Here is a 26948-nt window from a genome sequence, read left to right as displayed (position 1 = left end):
TTCTCAAAACAAACATGCAAAGACTGAAAGGATCCCTGATTTCTAATTGTTAACTTCATAGACTAGATGAAGTTACACTGTTTCTCTGGGTGTGATTTTTCTGCCTTTCATTTTTGGTTCATGCTTTGTGCCAATCCAGTTTGGTTCTCTAAAACGCTGGTTAGTTAAAAGCCTTCATTTTTAAACACTGAGAGAATTCATTTGGTAAGGGTTGGTGAACCTCTTTGGGGGGGAGAGCTTTCAGCCATACTGTTTGTAAGTCTGTTTTTCAGTAGCTGTTCTAGTCATTTCACTTTCAATTCACCACATGGCAGGCACGCACTCAGTGTGTCCACGCAGAAAGGAATGTAAGCAAATATTTACCAGGCTTTCTTTAATATTGTGGAGTCTTAAATGCCAAGATGATGGCCTAGTCTAGGATATTGTATATGTAGTTTTGTTTTGCTTTTTTTTTAAAAAAAAATTACGATGTCTTAGGGAAATTGTTACTAAGTTAGATGAAGTCTCTGAGTAAGAAGCAGATTTATTTAATGATTGCAAAGAAATCTGATCATAGGTTCCTAGATAGCCTACTTTGTAGGTGGTTTATGTGGTTTACATTATACATTATATTATCTGATACTGAGATTTGGGGAATTCAGGAAAGCAGAATTGTTGTTTTTGACTCTCTCGACACATATACACACCATGATACCTTAAGTAATTTGGTGCCTGAACCCAGAGAAACAAATATGTGTGAAGAGCAATTTCTATTTTGTTTGCCTGTAATAAGAACACTGATGCTTAATTTTATGATAATAATAAAAAGGTTTCTTTAGAGGTTTGAGTTTCAGCAGCCTTCCTAATTAGCCACTTTTCATAGGACATGACTTCATCATATCAGGTTGGAAGTGAGGAGATGGTAGGGGATGGGGAGGGTGAGGCAAAACAGCCCCGTTCACAAGAGATCTGTTCACCCTGTGCCAAAACACATCTCCTGAAAATCTGTGGGCCCAAAGCCCTTGAATCTGCCAGTCTCCTGAACTAATTTTGTCCTCAGAATTTGTATTTTTGATTTTGGCAGTTTAGTTGCCATCTAGTTTGGGGATAGGATGAACCAATTATTCCTTACATTGTCACTAGTGTCGTAGAGGAATTTCATAAACCCATTCTGTCTTGCACATCATTAAGCACTATTAGTGATTTTTGGAAACTACTTACAACTTGACTTTTGTTTTCTCATAGGGACTTGAGTCACAACAGATTGTCTTTCATCAAGGCAAATTCCATGAGCCACCTTCAAAACCTTCGAGAAGTGTGAGTCTTACTTTCTATTTGAGATTTGAATAAAATATGCTACTTAACCGTAGAGAACATTTGGATTACAGTAAATTATTTAAAAACTTTTAACTTGGGAGGTATTTTTAAATAACTTTATAAAGTTTTCACCTCTGTGATTTACAGATGACCTAATCAGCCTTTTTCTGTCTTTTTTTTTTTTTTTTTTTTGGCGCTTAAAGGAAACTGAACAACAATGAATTGGAGACCATTCCAAATCTAGGACCAGTCTCAGCAAATATTACACTTCTGTCCTTGTAAGTGAATGTTAGCAGGATTTTGCATGTATGTTTGCAGGGACTGTGGGTAGCAGTTCCATATGGGCTAGAGTAAAGGTCTTACAAGCAAAAATATGAATACTTCCTTCTGTAAAGAATGGAGAAGCATTTTTTAAATTGGTTGACTTGTTCCCCAGCCTCTTTCTTTCCTAAATTTTAAGTAGCATTGTAACAACACACTTTCCACGTTGCTGTCATTGCTGAGCTGGTATCCCAGGTTCAAGACACTGCCTTCACCTCATAGAGACATGTGTTTGATTATGTCCTGAAGACTAGGACTAATTCTGCTTATTACTCAGTGGCTGGCATGGGATCTGTGGATTAGGTATTACACAGTTCCTAGTGGAGGGTGATTGGAGCTGTTTTGTGAGAGAAAGTGGGAGTTGGTAACAAGGCACTGGAGTATTCTCTTTTAAGTGTGGCACCTGTAGTAAAAACCGAGGTTCAGAAACATCAAAAATATCAACTTTATACAGTTAAAATTAGGTATGTGATTGAAGTTATAAATACCATTGCATGTTGTTTTGCAAAGATGAGTTTTCAAATAAAATTAAAATTCTGCTAAATTTTCTGTATTTTTAGGACAGATAACATGTTTATCGTCACACATTGAAGATGTTTTGGAATAATTTTGACTTTCGGCACTTAAGGGTAGCATTTAGAATGTGCAGTATTTGATTTCTAAAATTTAAGTAGCTTGCCACCTTAATCTTGAATAATTAAAAAATATATCTAAGCCACCGAGGTTAGAATGTTTTCCTTCCTTAAACAAGTTAAGAAAAGCCCACCATTGTTGGTTGCTTCTGGGAAAGGTGTCGTGGGGGTTAAAATTATACAGTAAATTTCAGGAAAGCTGTTCAATTAATTAAAGTGATCACTACCCAATTGCTTACATCTGGTGATTTATAGAGGTTGGTTTTTACGGAGGGCCCAGGTCACCTAAGTCACGGGTGCAGCCGCTGTGTCTGCTTTCCTCTGTTTGAATAAGAACTAAGTGACATTTGATACTGATGTGGTTTTTTCAAAGATCAGACACAGAAAGGAATGAAAGAAAAAGGAGTTGGTATTTGACAAATAAACACTAAATTTAAAAAACATTTTTATGCTAGCATTAATACCTGTTTTCTTTGTCTTTCACATTTGCTTAAGAATTTAGAGTCTAAGTGGAGTACTGGTTTTGGTATCTTAAACAGCTTTAGCTATTCTCATTTGACCAGTGGGGCCTTTCTAAATCCCAGGGAATGCTGCTTCCCCCTGCTGATCTTGCCCTGTGTATTGGCAGATTCTGTCAGCATGTTCAAGAGAGTCTTGAGTTGAGGGTCATTGCGTGCTTCATGGCTGAGAGGGTCCACAGGGGAGTTTTGGAGTCTGGGTGGGGTGGAGAAAACAGTCTTCCCTTTGGCTTGATATAGAGTTGAAATCCTAAGAACTTGTAAGGAAATTAGAAACTTCCATTGGAAATAAATAACCTAGTGATTTTACACTTCCAAGCTTTCATTTATAATTAGAAAACCGAAATTCAGTCTGGAAAGATGGAAACCTTCAAAATTTGAACTGTTCTCCCTATTTTCATTTGTTTCACTCTAGTGAGTGCTAAGTAATCTTTACTGACCTTGAATAATCTCACTTTTCTTTCTCCTTAATCTGTTGCATTGCATCTGACCAGGGATTATTTTGTTCATTTTATGTAATGGTAGATCCTATTTATTACCTAGATTGCATAGCATCTGCAGAGGGTTATTTATATGTGATGGGACTGCTAATTCAATATGGGTATGAAAAATTGTCTTCATACCTATGAAATATGTTGAAAAATATATTTCTCTGCTGTTTTCTTCTACAAATGTGTTTTGCCTGTAGGCCTCTTTGGATATTGCAATACACAGTCATTGTTTCTAAAGCACCATTAATTTTTGTCTTATGTTATATAGGGTAGAGCATTTTCTTTTATATAGAAGCACTTGAACATCAGAGCTAAAAATCAGTACTTATATTTCTGAAATTTCAAAGGAAATCGTTAAACTACATACCATGGCTTAGGTTAGAAAATTGCTATGGCACCACGGTTAAACACCATGTCTTTCTAAGCAGCTCTCAGGACTGTATGACTTTTATTTGATCAAGGGTTTTTTTGTTTTGTTTTGTTTTTAACATTTTGTGGAGGAAACAGATTTTGGGGGTCATTTGCACAAGTTAAATCATTTGAAAATATGTTAAAAGAAAGGAAAATCAGTTGGAGTCTTGAGCAAAAGATTTAATGTTGGTGCTCCATCCTGTTGCTGATCTGTGCAGTGGGAATCCTTCCCAGCTGGAGGCAGGGAAGCTCACCTGGTGAGACCTTCTTCTTTGCTCATCTTCAGGAGCAAATGGCACCCCATATCCAGAGATGAACATCTGATAATGTTCAGACCACTTCTGATAATGTCAGGGAAGCCTGGTAAAATACCAGGGTCTTGGGATGGTGGTTGAATGAGCATTGAACTCCCCCATTAACAAAGCTCATCTCTAACCTTTTTAGGGGTCTGTTGGAATGTAAAAGACTTGAATAGATTTGTTTTCTTTTGAATCCCACCTAGCATGAGCTCAGAAGTCAACTGACATGCTAGGGGCAGGACATGGTTTGTGGGTTTTGTTTTGTTTCGTTTTTTTTTTCTCTATCTTGTAGCCTTGGCAGGATGCTATATTTTAAGGGAAAAAATGCACTAATGTTTGGAATGAACATATAATAAAACTGTTGACCCGGCATAGGTAAGTTGATTTTACCAGATGTGGTAGTTTTGGCTTCCTGTGAGGTGGCATGAACCACTCAAGCATTGGACAGTTTTGAAAACTGTGACTTGAGTTAGGACAGGTTTGACTCCACGGGTCCTATAATATTATTGTTGAACAAGAGAATTCTCATTGGTCATTAAAGAAAGCTGGTTAGGTCTTAGTCTTGACATTGATGGTTTATATAATATTGCCCAACATGTAAGTACTTGCCTGTAAGTTAGAATTGAAAAGATTTAGGTCCCCAAATGTCAAAGGAGTACCCAGATTACTAGTTAAAAAATGTAGATTTCCTTACCCTATCCCTAGAGATTCTGAATGGATGGGGTGGGGTGGGGTGGGGCCCAGGAATATCCATTTTAACACATCTACCTTACCGGTTCTGATTAGATATTGCATAAATATTTCTGGAACTACTGATAGACTCCAGTTTGTTATAATCAAATAAGCCTTTTCTCATTATTTCTTATCTCAAAGATAGAGCATTTCTCCCACGTCCATCATGTTCTTCATAGTCTCTAATTTTTCTGGAAATGGCAATGTCATCTTCCAGAGTGGTTATTATAAATATTGATCACTTTGCTGGAGGGACCCCAAAATGTGTGCTCTACCAGTGGACAGACAGTGAAGAGATTTAAAGCTGAGTGAGGTGATCAGTTTTGCTATTTGACAGTGTCATTCTGGCTTTAGTGTGGAGGATGTCCTAGCGGTGCCTGAGGATGGTGTAGAGAGGGCAGATGACCGTGGTTGGGGGGTCGGGGGGACCACTACAGGAGCCCAGAGTGAACAGCATTGTGTCATGGCAGTGGAACAGTGATTAAAGCAAAGCTCAAGTTGGATGGCTTGGAATTATTTGCTGGCTCTTCCCTTTGTTAGGTTTGAGATCTTGGGCAAGTTACTGTCTGTCTGTGTTTCTTCATCTACAAAAAGAGACAACGTAACCGTGTCCACCTCATAGGTTGTTGTGAGGATTTGGAAAGAGAATGCAGATAAAACCATCTGGCATATGCTCAGTGCTCAGTGACTATGAGCTGTGATCATGATGATGATGATGATCACACACTCAAGTGAAATTCATTGAATAAATGAGCAGTGCCAGGCTCTGTTTTAAGGGCTGGGGACACTGCAGTAAATAAAGCAGACAACTCGCTCCTACGAAGTTTTCCATTCTAGTGAGGAGTAAAAGAACAATAAGTAACAAATTTTTTTTAAAAGATGATTTCAGGTTCTTGATAAATGTTGTCAAGGAAAAGCAAGGAGGACCAGAAGAGCCCTGGCAGTTGCCCTTTAATGTGGTCCAGGAAGGCTTCTGAGTATTTACCAAATCCTACTATGTGCTGGGCACTGGTCTAAGGTTGAGATTCAGCAATGAACAGACAGACGAAATCCCTGCCCTCACAGAACTGCCTTCTCATGGAAGGAGAAAGACAAAAAGTCAAATAAATAAGAGATGTGGTCAGAAAGTGGTGAGTGCTAGGACGGAAAAAAGCAGAGAGGAGGCAGAGGAGTGTGTGGCAGGATGGGGGTTGACAGTTTTAAATGGGGATGCAGGGAGGGGCTTGCTAGGAAGGTGACACATGAATCAGGGAAGGGGGAGGGAAGGGTCTTGTGCAGCATCCTGGGGGTGAAGGTCATCTCCTTAAGCCTCCCTGCCCTGTCCAGGCCCATCCTGCCTATTGTGTCCAACTCTTACATGGTAATGAAATGGTTTTATTTATATTTTTCTCCCATGCTATACTTTGGGGCTTGTGGCTGACTCTCGTTTTCCCCAGCACTTTATGCAGGTGTATGGCATATAGTTGGTGCTAGGTATAACAATTAAGGAATATTTATGGAAAGCCACGTGCACTTAGCATTATTCAGGTAGATCTCCTCTTAAGTTAGTCTGTGCTAGTGGCTAGAAATTTACAATGGAAAAAAAGCATGCCTACATTTTACTTATGTTCAACTCTGCATGCTTGGTAAATAATAATAAATTTTAACAACAGCAACAATAATAAGTAAAAGAAGTAGTTTAAGTAGGGAAGGGATTCAGCTCACCACTCTCACCAGTGAGCACGTACACGCCTTGCAGTGTGTTTGCAATGCAAGTGTGTGGGAAATAAAAGTCCCCTTTTGTATTTGCCTTTTTTAAAAGCTTGAGTATCTCAACCCACCAGGGATGACTTTGGTCTTCAGAGATATGGGTTTTTCATTGACCCTGTGCCCAGCACACATGTGAACTACTTCATCGGGTCCTGAACTAAAAATTCAAAATAAAAAAAAAAATAACAAAACACAAAATCGATCTGTTCCAACACAAGTCAAAACTGGCCCTACAGGACTCAGAGAGGGAGAGGGAAGGAGGATATGTTTGCATAAGAACACTTTCCTGGTGTTATAAGGGATCTTCAAGGGTGTGTTAGTGATAGATGTTTTCCCCTCGTGCACTGGCTTCAGAGCCTGATGCGGTGTGAGATGCGGTCCGTCACATTACGTGTCCTCCTATATGGGGGATGCTCTGGGATACAGGGAAGTATGGGAGTCATGTCCTTTCCTGAGGTCCAGTGTGATTTACATGCTACAGAGAAAAGTCCTGGGCGGCAGGGAATGTTGGCAGCTTTTTGGCCTGAACAATATTGTAGAATTCTGAGAAGAGTGGTGACTTTCTGCCTTCCGTTTTGAAACTCCCGCAGGTTCTCCAGTGGCATTTGTCACATGTCTCATTCCAGGGTAGAACTAAGGTCTTACTGAGCTGTCCATCCCCTCAGCGGCCCAGGCCAGAATTTGGCCCATAGGACGTTCCGTTAAGTATCTGAGTGGACGAGGGAGAGACCTGAGCTGGAAACGGGGCATACATGTTGTTATCTTGTCTCTCACTAGTGACTTGTCTGACCGCAGGCAGACTTCATTACCTCTTCTTTGTTTATCTGTAAGAACAGTGTGAGATGTCTGCGCCTTTATCTCAGGTAGTTCTGTCACAGAATCTCAGGTGAGAACTCTGAGAAGTGTGAGCCACAGCAGTTGGGTCAGAGGAGGAAGGCACGATTTAGAAACCTTATCCTGGCAGCAGTAGACGAGGGAGGGAGAAAGAACTTTGCATCTGGAGTGGGTTATCTGGAAAACTTTTGCTCTCTTCAGATAGTTCAAAGAGTTGGTGAACACTCAGTTATAATTAATAACTGAGTAGCATTTCTAGCCCAAGGGCTTGTGCATCTATAAGGTGGATTTTGAGCTGTCCGGGTGCCCAGCAACACCACCTACTATGTGCTAAGTGCTGGGGAACAAAGAAAAATAGAACTTGGCATCTGCCCTCAGGGGGCTTTGAATAATGAATAACGGGAAAATAGACAACAAAGACATGCTGCACCTCCATGTAGGGTGATGGGGAGACAGACGCCTGGCTGGGCCAGTGCAGAAGAGGGCTGCAGCTTCTGTGTGTGCGGAGGGCAAGGATGCGTGAGGTCTAGAGAACGAAAGGACATGGGGGTACATTGTAACGATGCACTTAGGTGTTTTAAAGGTTTGGGGGATGTTTTTGTTAAGCAAGGGAATGAAATGAGTACATTTCATTGAAGCACAGAATCATCATCTCTCCTTGTTTTCAAATAGTCACTAAACCATGTTCATTTTCAAAATCAAATGCCATGAAGATAAATAATGTCCTTTTTTTGATCATAAACAATTAGGACTTGCGAAATACCTGCTATCCATTCATCCTTAGAACAGTCCCGAGCTCTGAGCCTTGCTGTATGTTAGGGCCACATCTTTCTTTGTCCCCACAAAAGGAAAATTGACCATAGGGTGGGTGTCATATAAGCATTGACTTATGTATGATGAAAAGAGTGGAGTTGAGCGTGTGATTAGAAATCAGATCTGCAGTATTCTCTTATCAATGTATTGACCCCAGCACCATATTAGGTGGGAACTTCATCCGTAAGCATGCATTTTTAGTTGAACATTTCAAAAATCAGCCTAATAAAAAAATCATCTTGGGAGACAGTGGTTTAAGAGACTATTGCTTGGTTGTATGGCAGAGTTTATTTAAATAATTCATCAAACTTACTTTGTGATTTTTAAAGCATATTGATATTTTAATAGTTCACAGCTCAGAGACACAGCTTCATATAAGGAAGGCAAGTGTTACATAGGTTTTCAAGTGATGATGTAGCTAAGTAATTTTGTAACTGTGTGGTAAAGTTCAAATAGTTGTTTATTTGTTTTTATTTTTATTTTTTATTTTTTTAAAGATTTTATTTATTTATTTGACAGAGAGAGACACAGCAAGAGAGGGAACACAAGCAGGGGGAGTGGGAAAGGGAGAAGCAGGCTTCCCGCGGAGCAGGGAGCCCGATGCGGGGCTCGATCCCAGGACCCTGGGATCATGACCTGAGCCGAAGGCAGACGCTTAACGACTGAGCCACCCAGGCGCCCCTATTTGTTTTTAAACCAAACCTATCTAAGTTAGCATTTGAAAGGAGGTTACCAGTGTGTCATATTGATTAGGAAAGTGAGGAGAAGCTTTAGTCAAAATTAGAATTTAAGTTTCTGGGGAATCAGGGAGCTTTGTTCTGATTAAGTGGACATAAACCATATCTCATCTTTACCCACTTGTGGGTGTAGAGGATCCCATAGAATTTGACCCACTTAACTAAAAAATTCATTCCCGAATGTATGCGCTGCTGATGTGGATGAATGGACTAGCGTCTTTGTGTTTAAAGGACATTGCATCAGAGGGCTGCAGCCTTCACCAGTATAAACAAACCAGACGTTACTGTGTTTAATGGAAATAAGCTCATAAAGCTCAAGTCTTACAAAATAAACACATAAGCATCGTAATATGATAAGTTGTATTCTCTTATTGGATTTTAAAGTGTTTATACGTGATTTGCGCATAAAAGAGTTTACACAGAGATGTATTCTTTACTCTCTACGTTTATCTTCACAATTAATCATAAACTAGTCCCCACAATACAAGTTTCCTAGGTGTACGAATTCTCAATTTAGATTTAACATAAATTTGTGATCCTGTTGTGGCTCTTAGGTTAAGAGCAGAATTCTTGACAAGACCTACAATGCTCTGGATGATCTGAATCCTCTTTTCCCACTGAGCCTCCTCTAGACTCATTTCTCACTTCTAGCAGTGTGTCAGCCTGCTCTGTGTCAGGTCCTGTTACAGACTTTTCTCTCTGCCTACGGTACTTACCCTTGGGCAGCGTTTGCTAGCCAGACTTCGTGTCACCTGACACATTTTCCTATCACCCTTATGTACAGTGTCCACATTATTATACACACAGTGGCATTTGTTAGTTATATATTTGTGATTCTTTAATGTCCATTTCCCCCACCAGAATGAAACTTCCTAAAAGCTGAGCGCATGTGTGTTTACATCCCCACTGCAACTCTAGCATGTAGCTCAGTGTCTGGCACTTGGGAGGGAGTGCATGGTTATTGAATGAATGACTGGGTAGCCCAGTCCCAATTAATACTATATATAGTTAATTGTAGAAAAAACTGTTCAGCTAACCTTTCTGTTCATGCCTCTCCACATGCACTTAAAATCGTTTTCATGACTAAAACTTGCTTTTTCCAAGGTAACAACATTGTTATATATGACATAGTGAACTAGCAGACAGCTTTGTTCAGTGGCGGTTCTCGGAGCCCATAAACTTGACCCCCACTCCCTTGAACTTGACTTTCCAGCATAGCTTGCCACAAAGTCTCCTGTATTACCAGTGTTTATCCTGAACCTGCACTATTTTCTCATCTCTCCCCTCAACGTCATGCTAGCCATTTTGATGGCTGCTTTGAAGTATCTAGTGCAACTTCTGCCGGAGACGTTTCTGTGCTGAGCAAGGCTTGTGCTGCCAAGACAGACAAAACAATAAAGTTACAGCCAGTTGCTTTTCATGATAGGGGTAGCAAGAGTCAACATGCCTCTCCCCTGGCCTAGTTCCTTTTCCTCCTCCTCGTCCTCATTTTAGTATCTCTGCCATCTTCCATAGATGAGAGGCTCTGGGCTCTAGTTGGGTAGAGAGACCAAAACAATGAAACAGGCTGCTAACCAGTACCACCGCTTCTTTCCTTGGCTGAAAGTTGCTTAAGTACTAAATTCAAAACATGAAAGGAAAGGCAGTTAAAAGTATAAGCGCTTCCTTTCTAAAATCACCTGCCTGACAGTCTCCCTTCCTCCCTGTGAAGCTTTAGCTGGCAAATAGAGCAGCCTGTAGAACGAGGCAGAAGGCAAAATGAAATATCAAGGTAATATTCATGCTGCAAGTGCCCTACAGCACGGGATGAACATGGTGTACATTCTTGGACTGTCAGTTTTACTGTGCATGAGCAATTTTAAATGTTTTTACTTCAAAACAAACATTGGAATAGAATCAAAACGAGCATTTCTTTTTTAGAAAAAAAAATGCTTTTTGAAGTTAATCACTAATTGCCATGTAATCCTGCACAAGGCACTGGCCTAGGAATAGAAGCAGTACTCTTTAAAGATGAGTGGATGTTTACAAAATCAGGAAATGTAGTCAATTGTATAAATCCCTCTTTCTCTTATTCTCCTCCTCCTGTCCTTTTTGCTTTCAGTTCCTCACCATCATCCCCATTTAAGTATCAACTAAAGGATGAGAGGAATTAGAAATGGTTTGGTAGATTGTATAACTGGCCAAAACCAATTTTTTTGTTGTTGGTGGTTTTGAGTGTCTGCATGCAATCCTGGTAGCTTAGAATGGGAAGGGACATTTCTCCCTATGGAGAGATCTCTGGAAAAAAGAGGTATCCAGCCTTCCTTTGAGCACTTTCAGGGACAAAAGCTTACTTCTTGGTGACAAACTGTTCCACTGTGAATAGTCCTAATTAGTAGGACTTTTTGTTAAGCTGAACTCTTCCCCCACCTTTACCCCTTGTCTTAGTTCGCTGTGTTGGAGAGAACAACTTTGTTCTATTTTCTGCAAATTAATACCTGTAAGTCTTAAAATACAAGGTTTTCTTAAAGCCTTCTCTTTTTCCTGGCTCAAATCCCAATTACCCTTTCCTATATGATACTCAGTCTAGACCAGTGTTATGTAGTGGCACTTTCCGCAGTGATGGAAATGTTCTATATCTGTGCTGTTCGCTGTGGTAGCTATTTGACACATGGATATCGAACACTTGAAATGTGGCTAGTGTACTGAAGAATTCCGTTTTTAATTGTATTTCATTTAAATTTAAGTAGCTACACATGGCCAGTGGCTATTGTCCTGAACAATGCAGGTCTAGACTCTTAAGGTCCTCCCATATACACTTCATCTAGCATGGCACTGTAAAAGATGATACCCAAACAATATATGCTAAGCGAAATAAGTCAGAGAAAGACAAATACCATATGATTTCACTCATATGTGGAATTTAAGAAACAAAACAGATGAACGGGGGGGGAAGGGAAGGAAAAATAAAATAAGATAAAAACAGAGGGAGGTAAACCATAAAAGACTCTTAACGATAAAGAACAAACTGAAGGTTGCTGGAGGGGAGAGGGATGGAGGGATGGGGTAACTGGGTGATGGGCATTAAGGAGGGCAGTTGATATAATGAGTACTGGGTGTTACATGCAACTGATGAATCACTGAATTCTGCCCCTGAAACTAATAATACACTATATGTTAACTAAATTGAATTTAAATTTAAAAAAACGTGGTGGGACCATGCCTGTTCACCAGAATACTAGACATTAATGAAGCTTAAAATTATGTTAGCCTTTAAGGACCGTGTTGTATTATTGGCTCCTGTTGAGCTGTGGTCAGCCAAGCTCCCCAGGTCTATTGTCATTTTCATAAGAATTGCTTTCATATAGACCTTTTAAAAATGACTGATTAAAAATTCAAAACACTGCCTTATCCCAACTTAATTTCTCTGGTTGCTTCTAGACCATCATTTTAGTACATCGAGAGGTTTGAGATCCTGATTCATGGAATAGATGAGCTGGCTAGGCATGTAGTTCTGTGACATTTGCACTTGATTACGCCCACCGCTGTCCATGCCTAGCACAAGGGCCACAGTCAGACGCAGCCGCACCCACTAGCAGCTTCCTCTTCTTTTCTTATTTTTTATTTTAATTCCAGCGTAGTTAGCACAGTGTTATATTAGTTTCATGTGTACAATTTAGTGATTCAGCAGTTCCATATTACCCAGTACACATCAAGATAAGTGTACTTTTAATCCCCATCACCTATTTACCCTTCCCCCACCCACCTCCCCTCTGGTAACCAGCAGTTTGTTCTCTGTAGTTACGAATCTGTTTCTTGGTTTGTGTCTCTTTCTTTTTTTCCTTTGCTCATTTGTTTTATTTCTTAAATTCCACATATGAGTTAAATTATGGTATTTGTCCTTCTCTGACTGACTTATTTCCCTTAGCATAATACTCTCTAGCTCCATCCATGTCGTTGCAAATGGCAAAATTTCATTCTTTTTTATGGCTGAGTAATATTCCAGTGTGTGTGTGTGTGTGTGTGTGTGTGTGTGTGTGTGTGTACACACACCATCTCTTTATCCATCGGTCGATGGACATTTGGGCTGCTTCCGTAGTTTGGCTATTGTAAATAATGCTGCAATAAACAGGAGTGCGTGTATCCCTTTGAATTAGTGTTTACATATTCTTTGGGTAAATATCCAGTAGTACGATTAATTACTGGATTGTAGGGTAGCTCTATTTTTAACTTCTTATGGAACCTCCATACTGTTTTCCATAGTGGCTGCCTAGTGTGCATTCCCACCAGCAGTGCACAAGCGTTCCTTTTTCTCCTCATCCTCACCAGCACTTGTTTCTTGTGTGTCTGATTTTAGCCATTCTGACAGGTGTGAGATGATAACTCATAGTTTTGATTTGCATTTCCTGATGATCCAGTGATGTTGAGCATCTTTTCATGTGCCTGTTGGCCATCCGGATGTCTTCTTTGGAGAAATGTCTGTTCATGTCTTCTGCTCATTTTTTAATTGGATCATTTGGTTTTTGGATGTTGAGTTATATAAGTTGTTAATATATTTTGGATACTAATCCTTTATCAGATATGTTGTTTGCAAATACCTTCTCCCATTCAGTAGGTTGTCTTTTAATTGCATTGATTGTTTCCTCCCCTGTGCAGAAGCCTTTTATTTTTCATGTAGTCCCAATAGTTTATTTTTGCTGCTACTTCCCTTGCCTCAGGAGACCCATATAGATGTTGCTGTGGTCGGTGTCAGAGAATTACTGCCTGTGTTCTAGGATTTTTATGGTTTCAGGTCTCTCATTTAGATCTTTAATCCATTTTGAATTTATTTTTGTGTATGGTATAAGAAAGTGGTCCAGTTTCATTCTTTTGCATGTCATCTGTCCAGTTTTCCCAACACCATTTGTTGAAGAGCTTGTCTTTTTCCTGTTGCTTATACTTACCTCCTTTTTTGAAGATTAATTGACCATATAATTGGGGCTTATTTCTGAGCTTTCTGTTCGGTTCCATTGATCTATGTGTCTATTTTTGGGCCAGTACCACACTGTTTTGATGACTATAGCTTTGTAGTATACCTTGAACTCTGGGATTGTGACATCTCTAGTTTTGTTTTCCTTTTTTAAGATTGCTTTGGCTATTCAGGGTCTTTGTAGTTCCATATAAATTTTAGGATTGTTTGCTTTAGTTCTGTGAAAAATGCTGTTGGTATTTTCAGAAGGGTAATATTAAACCAATAGTATAGATATTTTAACAATATTTGTTTTTCCAGTCCATGAGCTGAGAATTTCTTTCCATGTCTTTGTGTTGTCTTCAATTTCTTTCGTCAGTGTTTTATGATTTTCAGAGTATAGTTCTTTCAACTCTTTGGTTAATTTATTCCTAGGTATTTTATTATTTCTGGTGCAATTGTAAATGGGATTGTTTTCTTAATTTCTTTTTTTGCTGCTTCATTATTAGCTTATAGTAATGCATCAGATTTTGTACAGTGATTTGTATCTTAGCAACTTCCTTTAAAAGTTAGTTATCAATCTGCGGATAAAGATAAGGGATATGAGCTCGCTTGCCTTTTTGATCATCATCACCATATTATCTATGTTTTATTCACAAGAACAATTTAAATACTTGGTTAAATGTGATGTTCTTAGTCCATTGGTCTGTGAACCATATCAGAAAATAGAACAACATTAATTTAACCTGATGTGTTCATATACAGAATTAATCTTCTGTATGAGAACTGTTTAATTTGAGGTTCAGAATAATGATGTCATGTTTTCTGGTTTGTACTGTCATCTTAAATGGAAATCCTATATATAGGCTAATTTTTCATTAAAATATACAAAGTTTAAGTTGGGTGAATTTTGGGGTAAAAAATTATAGTAGCTCTTTTGAGGGAAGGTTTTGTGGTTTATTTTGCTTTTTAGAGAAAAGCTGTTTTTATTCATTGATTGGATTTCTATTGAAGACTTCCTATTAAGCATAGTGGACTGAATGTATTCATTTCACTCTGCTCTTTCTTAAAACTCCCTTAAAATGGAAGTAAGGTCTAAAAAAAATGCACACATACAGGAACAAAGATAAAATAGGGAAGAAGACAGTCCAAATAAGAATTGTCATAAAAATTTTGCAAGCAAATGGACAAATTGCAACTGACTTAAAAGAGAGAAAATGGAGTGGATCCCAAAAGCAGCAGATTGTTTTTTCTGCAGAATCATTCTGAGTTCAGAAATTCAAAGCCTATAAGGGTAGGGGTGCAGAGTAGGACTAAAAATGGGGGAAAGGTTAAAACTCTTTTATAAGAAGCAATGAGACCTCCAGGTTTCTCTTCCATACTCATCCTCCAAAACTCAAATCCTAGTGACTGTCATAGGCTAGAAGAGACTAGAAGTTACCCTCTGGAGAGTTGAAACAGTGTCTAGAATTTGGGACACAAGCCCAGCTGGGCAAGGAAGGGGTGGGGATTGAGGGTAGCATATTCTGCAATCAGAGAAGTTAAATCTTATCTGAACACTGAGGATGACACTCCCTTGCCCCAGCTTGTTTACCTGTGAGCCCTCCCAGATATTAGCAGTCGTGCTTAGACCCACCAGACCAGAGACTGGAAGATTGGAGCAATAAGACATGTGGAGATCCCATCATGAAATAGGTCCCCTCTCTGCCATCTGTGGTGGGACTCGCTAGTCAACAAGTCTATTCCACACACAGTCCTCAGTAAGCTTTTGAGTGCTTTTTATTAAATATGAATGGTTAGCCCAGTGATCACCAGACTTCTGTAGAAGTTTCGAATAAGATCAAGTGTCTACGGGGTGCCTGGGTGGCTCAGTCAGTTAAGTGTCCGACTCTTGATTTCAGCTTAGGTCATGATCTCAGGGTTGAGAGATCAAGCCCCACGCTTGGCGTGGAGCCTGCTTAAGATTCTCTCTCTCCCTCTGTCCCCCACTCCTCTTCTCCCCCTCTCTAAAATTAAAAAAATAAATAAGATCAGTGTCTGAAATAAATGGGAAAAGAGAACCAGAGACAGTGGAAGGAAAAGGGAACCTCTGAACAACCTAATAGGTGCAGAAAGAAAAGAGATGTGATATCCATAAAACAAGTAAAGAATGGTAAATCATTAGTAGTAATAATAATAAGGAATATTGAGAAAATAAGGATGAACTCTTGGAATTTAAAAATATAACAGATGCTTTAAAAGGTAATAGAAGTGTTGGAAGAAAGTTGAAAACTTTCTCCAAAAGAAGAACCAAAAACAAAGGGATGGAAAATGGGAGAGGAAAAAATGAGAAAATATGAAGATCAGGCAGAAGTCTAACACCTATCTAATTGGAATTCCACAGAGACGTCTGTGGAACTAGAAGGGAGGATATTATCAGACATACAAAAAAAATATCCCAGAACTGAGAAACACACGTCTCTAGGTTGAAGGGCCCTACTGAGTGCCAGCAATTGAAACAGGACCTACACTGGAGACATTACTGGACAGTTTCAGAATATCAGGAGTAAAGAGAAGCTCTGAGAGGAGGAAAAAAAATAGAACACAACACAGGTCACCTGTAGGGGTTGACGGTGGTTCTCCTCGTTGTGCTGCCAGCGACATCCGCATCACCTGGCAATTTGGTAGAAATGCAGATTCTCAGGCTCCATCTAACCTGCTGGAAGAGAAGCCCCCGCCCCCCGGCTCTGATGCCTGCCCACATTGGAGAAACATGGGGATAGAGAATCAGAATGGCCTCTGGCTCCTCAGTCAGTACTTCCATGAGTGCTATCGATAGAGTAAAAGTGTCTTCAAAATCCCAAGGAGAATGGCTTCTAAATTCTATATGCACTCAAACTGTCAGTCCTATAAAGACATTTCCAAACATTGAGGGACGTACCTCTGCTATGGTTTCTTGGAAAGCTAGTGGAGGATATGCTCCAGGAAAATGAGGGAGGAAACCAAGGATGAGGATGGGCAGCCAGGCAGTGGGACTTCCAACAGAGGTGAAGTCCCCCCAGAGCAAGGCCGGGTTCTGCAAGACTCTCCATTTTCTACATAATGGTTGCCTGAGCCTTTGTAGCAAATCTGGTCTTCTGCAGGGCTTGTCATCCAAATCCAGAATCACAGTTCCTTAGGCGTGCCTGAGATCATTCCATTCAATGTCCCCCTGCTTGACAGGTGAGAAAATCAAGGTCCACAAAGTCTAGTAAATCAAAATACAACCAAGAAAAGAATCAAAATCCCCTTGCTAGGGAACTGTGATTGGAATTGCTCTTTCAACAAGATCCTACTTTTAACTGGCCGGTTAATGTCTGGAATGGCAGTTTTACCTTTTTTTGGCCAGTAGCTGTAATGGTCGTACCATTTTCTGATGTACATATGCATCTTGAACCACGCTTTGGATAAACCCTTACCAGCCATTCTAAAGCTTGATCTAGAATTTCTGAATGAAGCGCTGGTCACAGTTAATTTTTATTGTACATAATTAAATTATTTCAGATTAAAATATTTGTTCAGTAAGTATCTTTGGCATCTTAAATTTTAAGGAATTCACCCTTAAATTTCTGTTTACATAAAGAACTAAATTGAATTCACACTTGGGGATCCAAAAGTGTTGTTTTCTACGTGGTGAAAATGGGCTTTTGACCCCTATTTCTTTTTTCATTTTTAACATGTATTATAATTGGCACATAAATATGGCCCTGATGGTTGTAGGGTATCTGTATTAAAATATTATGGCCATCTTTACTCATGTTCTTGATCCAAAGGGCAATTATATTTTATGTTGACCTGGCTTTTAGCTGAAGGAACGGACTCTTTGCTCCTTACAGTGGCCCATTTGCTGCTTAGTATCATTAGTTCTTAATCAAGAATCTTTCTCCTTGCAAAAGTTCCCTCAGTTGGCTTTATTCTTTGGTGCCACAGTGCCAGTGGGCCAGTCTGAACATGTGTTCTTTTAATGAAACTTCTTAATTATCTTTTTAGAAAAAAGATGAGCAGAGACAGTTTATTTTTATCTGCATGGGAGAGGTTCTTTTGCTTGCCAAGTCTCTCTGTTAAAAGAAGCCTAACATTATCGGGTGTTAGTTATTCCAGCCAAGGTGGTTTTCAAGGAAGCATTTTGTTGGGGGACGAAGAAGTTATTGTTGGAAATGTAAGTACATTTCCAAAAACAATGTAATACATTTTTTTTAATGTATTTGCAAAAATGTAGTGTTTTCTTTAACAACTTGTAATTCTTTTATAAACGGGTGCTAACGTGTTTGCTTGCAGGTTGTATATAGAAATCAGTATTTCCTTGGGGCCAAGCTGACTGTCCCAGTCAATACAGTTAATATGCTTTCTCTATGGCTGTGTAGAATGACCACAGCTTCAGCCATTTGTTAGCTACACTGACTGAATTGGACTGAAGGGGTGTGGCTAGAGTGATGCATTCTAAGAAGAGAGGGCATTGCAACATATAAAAAATGGTTTCAAAGTAAGCTTCACTGTGTACACCTTCTCTAAAAGGTCAATGCCACATGCACATAACCACCTCTTACATAGCTAAGATTACACATCTTTCTTCACACATCACAGTGGCAAAGCTTTAAGCTGCCTGTTAACATCTATAATAGGTAGGAGACAGTTGAAACTATTGACAGATATATTTCTTATTCATCAAGAGGCTGCAGTTTAATTGGTTCAGGAATTCCGATGTGAAAAAACCCGGTATTCTGGTTTCTCACAAAGAATATTCCATTCTCCTTTTAGACTCTGGAAATAAACTGACACCGTTTATATCCACTTAAGGGTCCATGAAATTCTTTTGAGACTCTTATTAGGCTTTGTGGAGATAGGAGTGAGTCAGAAAGTAAAACCAGTCATCATCTTACCAAGTGATCATGGTCACTAACCTCATAACTTTTATTTTACTGTTATAATTTAGTCTGGGTTTACATTCAGTGCAGGCGTTCAGAGGATCAGAACAAATGAGCACAATCTTATATATGGGAATAACACACTTGTCCATTTTCCCAGTGATGACAGACATTAAAATGGTCAGTAGCATCTCACACCTGAGTCAGCTGGGATCCCAGTCTGCACCGCATGCTTTAGAAGGCCTTCCACGCCAGCAACACACACAGAAGCAGTAATGGAGAGTGGATGGGAACTCTAGTAGTGCCGAACTGGGTTCCAGTGTCCAGAGGCTGCAGAGCTGGAAACCCGAGCCTCTGTGTCAAGCAGCAAGAAAAGCACAGCCTGTGCTCTGGGGAACCAGATGCAGAGTGGTGCTTCACCCCCAAAGTGGATCGCTAGGCGGAAGGTCATTGTTATCCCAGTATACTGTCACTGGTCCTCTGTACCTGCTGGTGCTCCTGCACCTGGTCATGCCTGTCCCCCGCCAGTGTTTCTACCCACTACTGCCAGAGCACACTTTCTAAAATGCATGTCTGATATTGTCACCTCGTATCTGAAATCTTCTGCCCTGCTCCCCCAAGATAAAGGCCCAATGTCTGCGAGGTTTACAGGGTCCCACTTGACCTACATTCCTCTCCTCTCAGCTACCTCACTCTTGGACTTCATCTCTCCCCAGTCTTCACCCATGAACTCTCTACTCCAGCCATCAAGGCTTTCTTCCATTTCCTCAAAGGGGAGCCTTCCCTTCCACACACTTGCTTCTGCTTGGAACACTACCCTGTCTCCTTGCCATGGGAAGTTTTGCTGACCCCTCCCACCACTTTTTTGGGAGGCTGTTCTTTCTTCCACTGCCGCCTTAGCATGGCGCTTATCGCCGTGGTGACCACTTCCATCTGCTGGCCTCTTCTCCCTGCTAGAACATAAGCTCCGTGAGGTCAGGGACCGTATCCATCTTGTTCTTCATTAGATCTCCAGCACTCTCCGAGCAAATACCACTGTAAGAAAATGGCAGGCTCTGTTTGGCTCTGCATTTTAAAGGTATCTGGCAAAGTGGGTTGAAAGGGGAAATTAGCAGCAAAGTGAAACCGTTATGGTTGAACCTGAGAAGCGAAGGCTGAGTGAACTACCTGGCACTCCTGTTTTTCCTGTGGCCTCTTGGATGCCTGAGGGAGCCGTCTGTGCTCCCACAGACCAAGCCCCCAGCTGTCTGTGTGTCCACAAGGGACTAATTCTACTTGACCTCGGCAGTGATTTGACCCTGGAACACCTTGTACTGTCAACAGACACAGATGACCAAAATGTTCGCTGTCCTTTTGAGGTGGATTTGCACAAGGTTGCAATGCCTTCCAATACTTACACGACTTACATACTGTGATTTTTGAACAATGGAAAGATGGTACTTCCACATCAAGTCATGGAAAAAGGTATTCACACAGTTTGTTTGTTTTCTTAAAGCATTGCACATCCTGCCAAAAATATTAATTAACCGCAATGCTTTCAGTGTGTTCATCAGTTTTGGCATTTATCCATATTTGGAGAAAAATTAAAGCTGGAGTTGAATTCAATCTTTGTCTTTTAGAAGCAGCTATTCATGACCAACTCTATTAGAATTATGTTTATTTTGAGGGTTTTAGGTGATTAAAAAGATTTTTCAATCTAGTTTTAATGGAGTTGTCTCCTTTTTTAAAAACTCTTGCATGATATAGAGCAAGTTTGTTTTGTTTAAACTGGGACATATCAGGTGGTTATTTGTCAGTTAGTCTGAGAGCTAATATGAAGCTGGTATTTGGATTTAATTCAGTTCCATTAGCACAGAGTTAAAATTCTGTGATACAGGGACTATTATCCTGGCAGTTGTAAAGGATTTTTGTGCGAGGAAGCAGGGCTGACAAAGAGGGCACTGTGCACGCTCCATCTGTAACTGAGCACTTTCACACTGCAATTTAGGAAGTGTGCAATTCAGGAAATTGCTGGCTTTGGCTGGAGCATACTTTAACTGCAAGGAAAATTTTATTCGTCACTCAAGTAATTGGCAGTTTTAATACCTTGTTCATAATTACTTAATAAACAAATGAACACATAAACCAAAGATTGTATGGCCTGTTATCTAACTCGTAGCCTTATTTGACCAACGTGATAGACACCTGTGGGTCTCCCTCTCCCTCCCACAAAAAACCAGTTTGTTCCATTTATTGCAAAAATCTATAGCTGAGCACTTTCTTTGTGTTGTTAAATGTTAAGTGTGGCTGTCCTAGCCTCAGACAGCCCGGGGGGCCAAAACCAGATGCAGAGTTTGAGGGGAGGCAGTGACTAGGGGCGGGGGGGGGCGTTGGAGAGAGGGGAGCATTTCAGGGTTACTCTGCTGTTTGTGGGAGGACATCCTGGTAATGCAAACATTTGGGTTATGTGTTTAAGAGAACATTTTTGTCCCCTAAAGTGTGGTTTTGTTTAACCCACACACCCTGACCCTAAGGCCCTGTGGCTTGTCTCTTGGACTAAATCCATCTCCGGGATCTAGAAATTGACTAATTGTCTTGCTTGCATTCCCCTGTACCTCACAACTAGATCAAGGAGTTTATACACTGGCAAATCCAGATGTGGGAAATGGTCAAAATCAGAGGTCATGGCTGACTTGACTCTAAACAAAGTCTGTAAGACTTTACGGGAGACTAAGGGGCTTGATACTTGTTACTTGTAAATAGGACTGTTACCCCCCGCTTTTTTTTTTAAACCTTACTGTAATCACAGACAAATTCAGCTTTTAAGATCTATCACCTATGCCTGTTACCTTGTATAGGATAACTTCCGAGTGAAGAGTTAGATTCCCTGATGACCTGGATCAAAACACATGATTCCCTGCAGTCCTTAAAAGTAACATATGGAGAGGGCGCCTGGGTGGCTCAGTCGTTAAGCGTCTGCCTTCGGCTCAGGTCATGATCCCAGGGTCCTGGGATCGAGCCCCGCATCGGGCTCCCTGCTCGGCGGGAAGCCTGCTTCCTACTCCCCCTGCTGTGTTCCCTCTCTCGCTGTGTCTCTCTCTGTCAAATAAATAAATAAAATCTTTAAAAAAAAAAAAAAAAAAGTAACATATGGAGGATTTTAACAATGTTTTGAGAAGTTTTGTTTGTTGTTGTTTAAATAGAAAAGGTCCAACCTGTTTTCTCCCCTTATTGTTCTTTCCTGTGGGGAAATCAGCACCTGACATTGGCATGTATTCAGGAAGTTGGTCTTCTCCTCTGGTGGATGGCAAACATATGCACACCCCTGGGTTGTCTTTCTGGGGTGCAAGCAAGACTGGGGAGACCCTGTTTCCAGGGCATCCTTAGTGTTGGCATGGTGATGGCTCCATGAGCCAGTGTTGATTCCCACATTAGTTTGAAACCAGAAGTTCAGCATTTCTGCAAGGGTGAGAAGTTGTGGCCCTTTCTGGGGGTGCATCTCCACATAAGAACTTAATTGCCAAAATATATTTGACAGTGTATTCTATGAAACTAGCCTTCAGCGATTGCTTTGGGACCAGTATGGCCTCATAGGTTAAAAGCTCTGGTTTCCTAATTTTACAATTATCTATAATATCTCTACTAGAGAAACATTTCTATGATTAAATGGCATACTGTATGAACAGTGCTTAGCCTCAGCTTGACATTTGAGATGTTCTCAACGTTCTTAGGTTTCATGCGCAGTCCAGGACAGAGGGGTAGAGACCTATCCCCCTACTTCAGAGGAGCTCAGAGTATGGCAGAGAAGGTACTCTTAACTCAAGGACCTTCTGAGATGGTGAGAGGCCTATGTGTTATAATGAAACTCTCAAAGCACTATAGAAATACGGTATTGGTAGAAAGATACACACATGAGATGTATTTCCTAAGTTTTCTCATTAAATGAGGCTTACCCATAGACTATGTATAAAAATAGCAGTGTGTGACATATCATGTATAGAGTTCTGCCTAGAGCCTTCAGATTCTTTCATTGTTCCGTGGGTTGTAAAGAGACCTTCTTTGTAAGTGGAGTTTGTTTTCATCCTGGCCTTCCTACGTTGACATGTTGTTTTCCCCTGCCAAATGATGGTCTAAAAAGTGCAGGCTCCCTGATCTAATATGACAAATAAGATGGCTTGCACATCAGTTTGATTCCTGTTTTCTAGCAAGATTGTCATTTAGTGTTGAATTTCCCCTTGAAAGCTGTTGTACTGTTGACCTTTTAAGAGATTTGACTTGGCCTCTTTTGTTTTGTTTTGTTTTTCATCTGTGGTGTAGTATAGGGCTCACCAATGGAACTTTCAGTGATGAAATGTTCTGTATGTGCACTGACCCATTTGACAGCCACCAAGCACATGTGGGTGTTGAGAACCTGAAATGTGGCTACTGTGATTAAGGAACTGAATTTTAACCTTTAATTTTAATTTAAAGTGCTACATGTGGCTACCATATTGGTCATCATGGTCTGGTGTTTAAGACTGTTAATGTCAAACTATTAATCTAATTAAATAGAGATTATTTAGACTGGTGTGCTTTTCCATAATAACCTTTATAATATTCAAAGCCCTGGAGCATATCCACTGGTTTCGAAGACTGTGGCAATACCTTGAAACTTGCTATTTCTTGAAGAAAAAGAGAGCTCTCTAGCATGGCTTGAAAAAAGAAAAAACCAATCTGATGAGTATTTTAAGTTCATTGGTACCTGTCGTATGGGTACTGTTCAGGAGAAGAATTAGAAATAGATTAGGAATCAAGAAAAAGAACAGGGAACTAACACATCAGTGCCTGGAATGCCAACTCAGTGTTAGTCAATTTATATACCATTTAATAAAATGATAAGGAAGATGGACTGGTAACCAAAAAAAAAGATAAAAATCAGACAGTGTTTATTTAGGTGCTTAGCGTTTGGATAGCCACAGCTGTTAAACACACCCAGATTTATATAGGAGTGCTTTCATACATTCTAATATGATGATTTACTATTTAAGGTGAAATTAAAGTGACATAAGAATTGCTGTTTAACTTTTAAAAGTACAGCTTTAGAACTGTAGTTTTCCATATTTCTGAAGAACAGATTAGGAATAGAAAATATTTCTCACCTTTCAGATTGTTGTATTATTATTAACCCTGTCACCTGTGCTATCCTTAAATTCCAGAGCTGGAAACAGAATTGTTGAAATATTACCTGAACATCTGAAACAATTTCAATCCCTCGAAACTTTGGACCTGAGCAGCAATAATATTACAGAGCTTAAAACTCCCCTTCCGCCTCTACAACTCAAATATCTGTAAGTCAAGTCTTCTTTAACAAAAATACTCACCTATGATGAAAATACCATGTCATAATAATAAAAAATCAACTTTAAGATGTAACAAAATCTGCCTTTTTTTTTTAACTGCTGGTGTATCAGCAACGTAACTTTCTTATTGATGTGTAATTTGCTATAAACCCAAATAACCACAGTCTTTATTTTGTTGTTGCACTTTCGGATTACAAAAAATTAGGCATCCTTTATTAGAAAAACTATGTGGAATTAAAAGTGCTTCTTTAAAAAATTAAATCACTCTTTGTTTCATTAATAAGTGAATTTTATAAAAATTGGATAAGCATCTATAACAAATTTTTATACCTTTCAAATATTCCAGTCACTCTTTCCTTAGCAGTATGTGTGAATCGTAGTCAACGTTGGTCCAAAAGGACCCAAAGACTTAATTTTTAAGTGTCCGTTGATACAAATGATGGTTAGGTTCTCTGGAGATTATAATACAGAGAGTATATGTGTTTTAACTTTCCAAAGAGCCAGAAGGAGAAGCTCATCTTCAAACTTTTAACAGGTATCTCAACAGCAACCGAGTCACTTTAATGGAACCTGGGTATTTTGACAATCTGGCCAGCACACTCCTGGTGTTGAAACTGAACAGGAACCGAATCTCAGCTATCCCACCCAAGATGTTTAAACTGCCCCAACTGCAGCACCTGTAAGTAAGATATTCTCTTAGACGGTGTTTCTTCATCTCCTCTGAGCCCTTGGTGTCTGTTGCCTAAAATCCACAACGTGACCGAAGGAGTTTAGAAGCAAGGATGTGGCTCTCTTTCCTTCGGGAACTAGAGTGGCCGAATTTCTGAATCGGAAAGAGCCTTCACAGTCACCTAGTGCAGACTCCTGCCTGACAGGGCAGGTTCGATTGTTACTGAAGGAATGAACAGTGTCGTCACTGAACGATCTCCATACAAAGGCATCGTTGTGGCACTGGCGAAATCATGGTGACGCCCAACAGCTGTGGTTTATGAAAATAATACCGACAACTCCAGGAGGCTCTAATAGCTTAAGTGGCTGCAAAGAGCTGTCTCGTTAATAGTGGTGGAACGATCTGTGAACAGGCTCCTACAATATAGTGGTTTTCAAACTTGGCTTCACATTATAGGCACTGGGGAGCTTTTAAAAATCCCAATGTCCAGGCCACACCCTAGACCAATTATATTAGAATCTCTGGGGGTAAGATCCAGGCTTCGGTAATTTTTAAAACTCTCCAGGTGATTTCAGTGTGCAACCAAGGTTGAAAATGACTGCCTTGAAGAGAAAGCATTAAACAGAAAAAGAACCGTGAAAGAGAGAGTAACCAACTTTTGTAAGCAGAATAAGCCCTGCCCCTGAATTGACTTCATGTTTTAACATAATATTCAGTATACTCACTCTGGATAATCTGAAAACAAATACATTGAGTTGATAAGCGTTTTAGAAATTAAAGCGTAGTCTAGTTTCAATATTTCACTATTCCAAAAATATATCACACATTTCAGGAGGAAATTCACTCCCTGCTAATAAATCCGAATTCTTCTCAATAAAAATGTTTAGAAATTTAAAACCTTCTGTGTAATTTAATACAGGCTGGTTTAACTATATTGTAGTAATGTCACATTTTATTACCACCTCCAGAATTTTGTCGTATAAGCTGTTTAACTGTTCTATCCAATGCAGTGAACTGAACCGGAACAAGATTAAAAACGTAGATGGGCTCACATTCCAAGGGCTCGGTGCTCTGAAGTCTCTGAAAATGCAAAGAAATGGAGTAACAAAACTTATGGATGGAGCTTTTTGGGGGCTGAGCAACATGGAGATCTTGTAAGTGTGGCTTATCACAGTTCCTGCTTCGGTAGTATGATTGTGGAGTGCTATGAAATCCTATGTTAAAATCTCATAATTTACAATCTTATAATTTAATACTCAGTTTTGTTTCAGGTAACATGACTGAGAATTTATAAGCCCGTGGTATTTTTTGCTGATGTCTTTATATAACAAAAGCTAAACATCTTGTAACAATAGGAATATGTAATAGGTTGTAATCATATGTCTCCTTTGAAGAGACTAGATAATGAACTTTTGATCCTGCTTTTGATTCTTACTGTAAATGTAGGCAGCTGGACCATAACAACCTAACAGAGATTACCAAAGGCTGGCTTTACGGCTTGCTGATGCTGCAGGAACTTCATCTCAGCCAAAATGCCATCAACAGGATCAGCCCTGATGCCTGGGAGTTCTGCCAGAAACTCAGTGAGCTGTGAGTTGCCTTTTATTCTCCTCAGGTTCGAGAGCAGGGATCATGCCAGAGCATGAGCTTCTTACCACTGATCTGTGAAATTTTCATAACAAAGTTTCCAAGGTGACAGCTTTTTTCACATGCAACCTAGTCATATTTTTGTTGTGATAAGTTGAAGCCAACTGTGCTGTTTGAGTTCTAGGGCACATGGGCTAAATCAGTGATGGGCTATTTTCAAATAAAGAGAATTTTTTTTAATTACTAGGATTAGAAATCATGTTTACCTGAGTATTATTAAGAAGGCAGAGCGTTAAAATAAGGATTATTGTGGTTACATATATTACCTGTTGTTTGAAAACAAATCATTGTGTTGAATTGGAAAATAAAGGCTATTATTTGTTTTTGTTTTTTGTTTTTTTTTTACAGGGACCTAACTTTCAATCACTTATCGAGGTTGGATGATTCAAGCTTCCTGGGCCTAAGCTTACTAAATACACTGCACATTGGGAATAACAAAGTCAGCTACATTGCTGATTGTGCCTTCCGGGGGCTTTCCAGTTTAAAGACTTTGTAAGTACACATTTTGTTCTCCATACATGAACCTAATTGGTTCCTAAATGTGCCCACTTTTCTCCAAGCAGATTTCCTTTGTTGTGAAGGGAAATATGTACAGACTCAGAAAGTAGTGTCTTAATCTTTCCCAGATCAGTTTGATTAAAATCAGTCCATTTCATCCATATGTGTTTCT

At 39.7% G+C, this 26948-nt stretch overlaps 1 protein-coding gene across 3 annotated transcripts in view; it reads left to right on the top strand.

The window, feature by feature from the left end:
* LRIG3 (leucine rich repeats and immunoglobulin like domains 3) overlaps positions 1-26948 on the top strand; it is a 46746-nt gene that overhangs the window by 4986 nt on the left and 14812 nt on the right. For all 3 annotated transcript variants that reach the window (XM_036115251.2, XM_078076194.1, XM_078076193.1), the window contains exons 2-8: positions 1225-1296; positions 1500-1574; positions 23818-23949; positions 24497-24640; positions 25642-25785; positions 26078-26221; positions 26627-26770. In XM_036115251.2, coding sequence (XP_035971144.2) covers positions 1225-1296; positions 1500-1574; positions 23818-23949; positions 24497-24640; positions 25642-25785; positions 26078-26221; positions 26627-26770 — 855 coding nt within the window. The remainder of the gene's footprint in view (positions 1-1224; positions 1297-1499; positions 1575-23817; positions 23950-24496; positions 24641-25641; positions 25786-26077; positions 26222-26626; positions 26771-26948) is intronic.

The sequence above is a fragment of the Halichoerus grypus genome, chromosome 6 (assembly GCF_964656455.1).
Source record: "Halichoerus grypus chromosome 6, mHalGry1.hap1.1, whole genome shotgun sequence".
NCBI classification, from domain to species: Eukaryota; Metazoa; Chordata; class Mammalia; order Carnivora; family Phocidae; genus Halichoerus; species Halichoerus grypus.
This window is presented reverse-complemented; position numbering and strand designations above follow the sequence as displayed.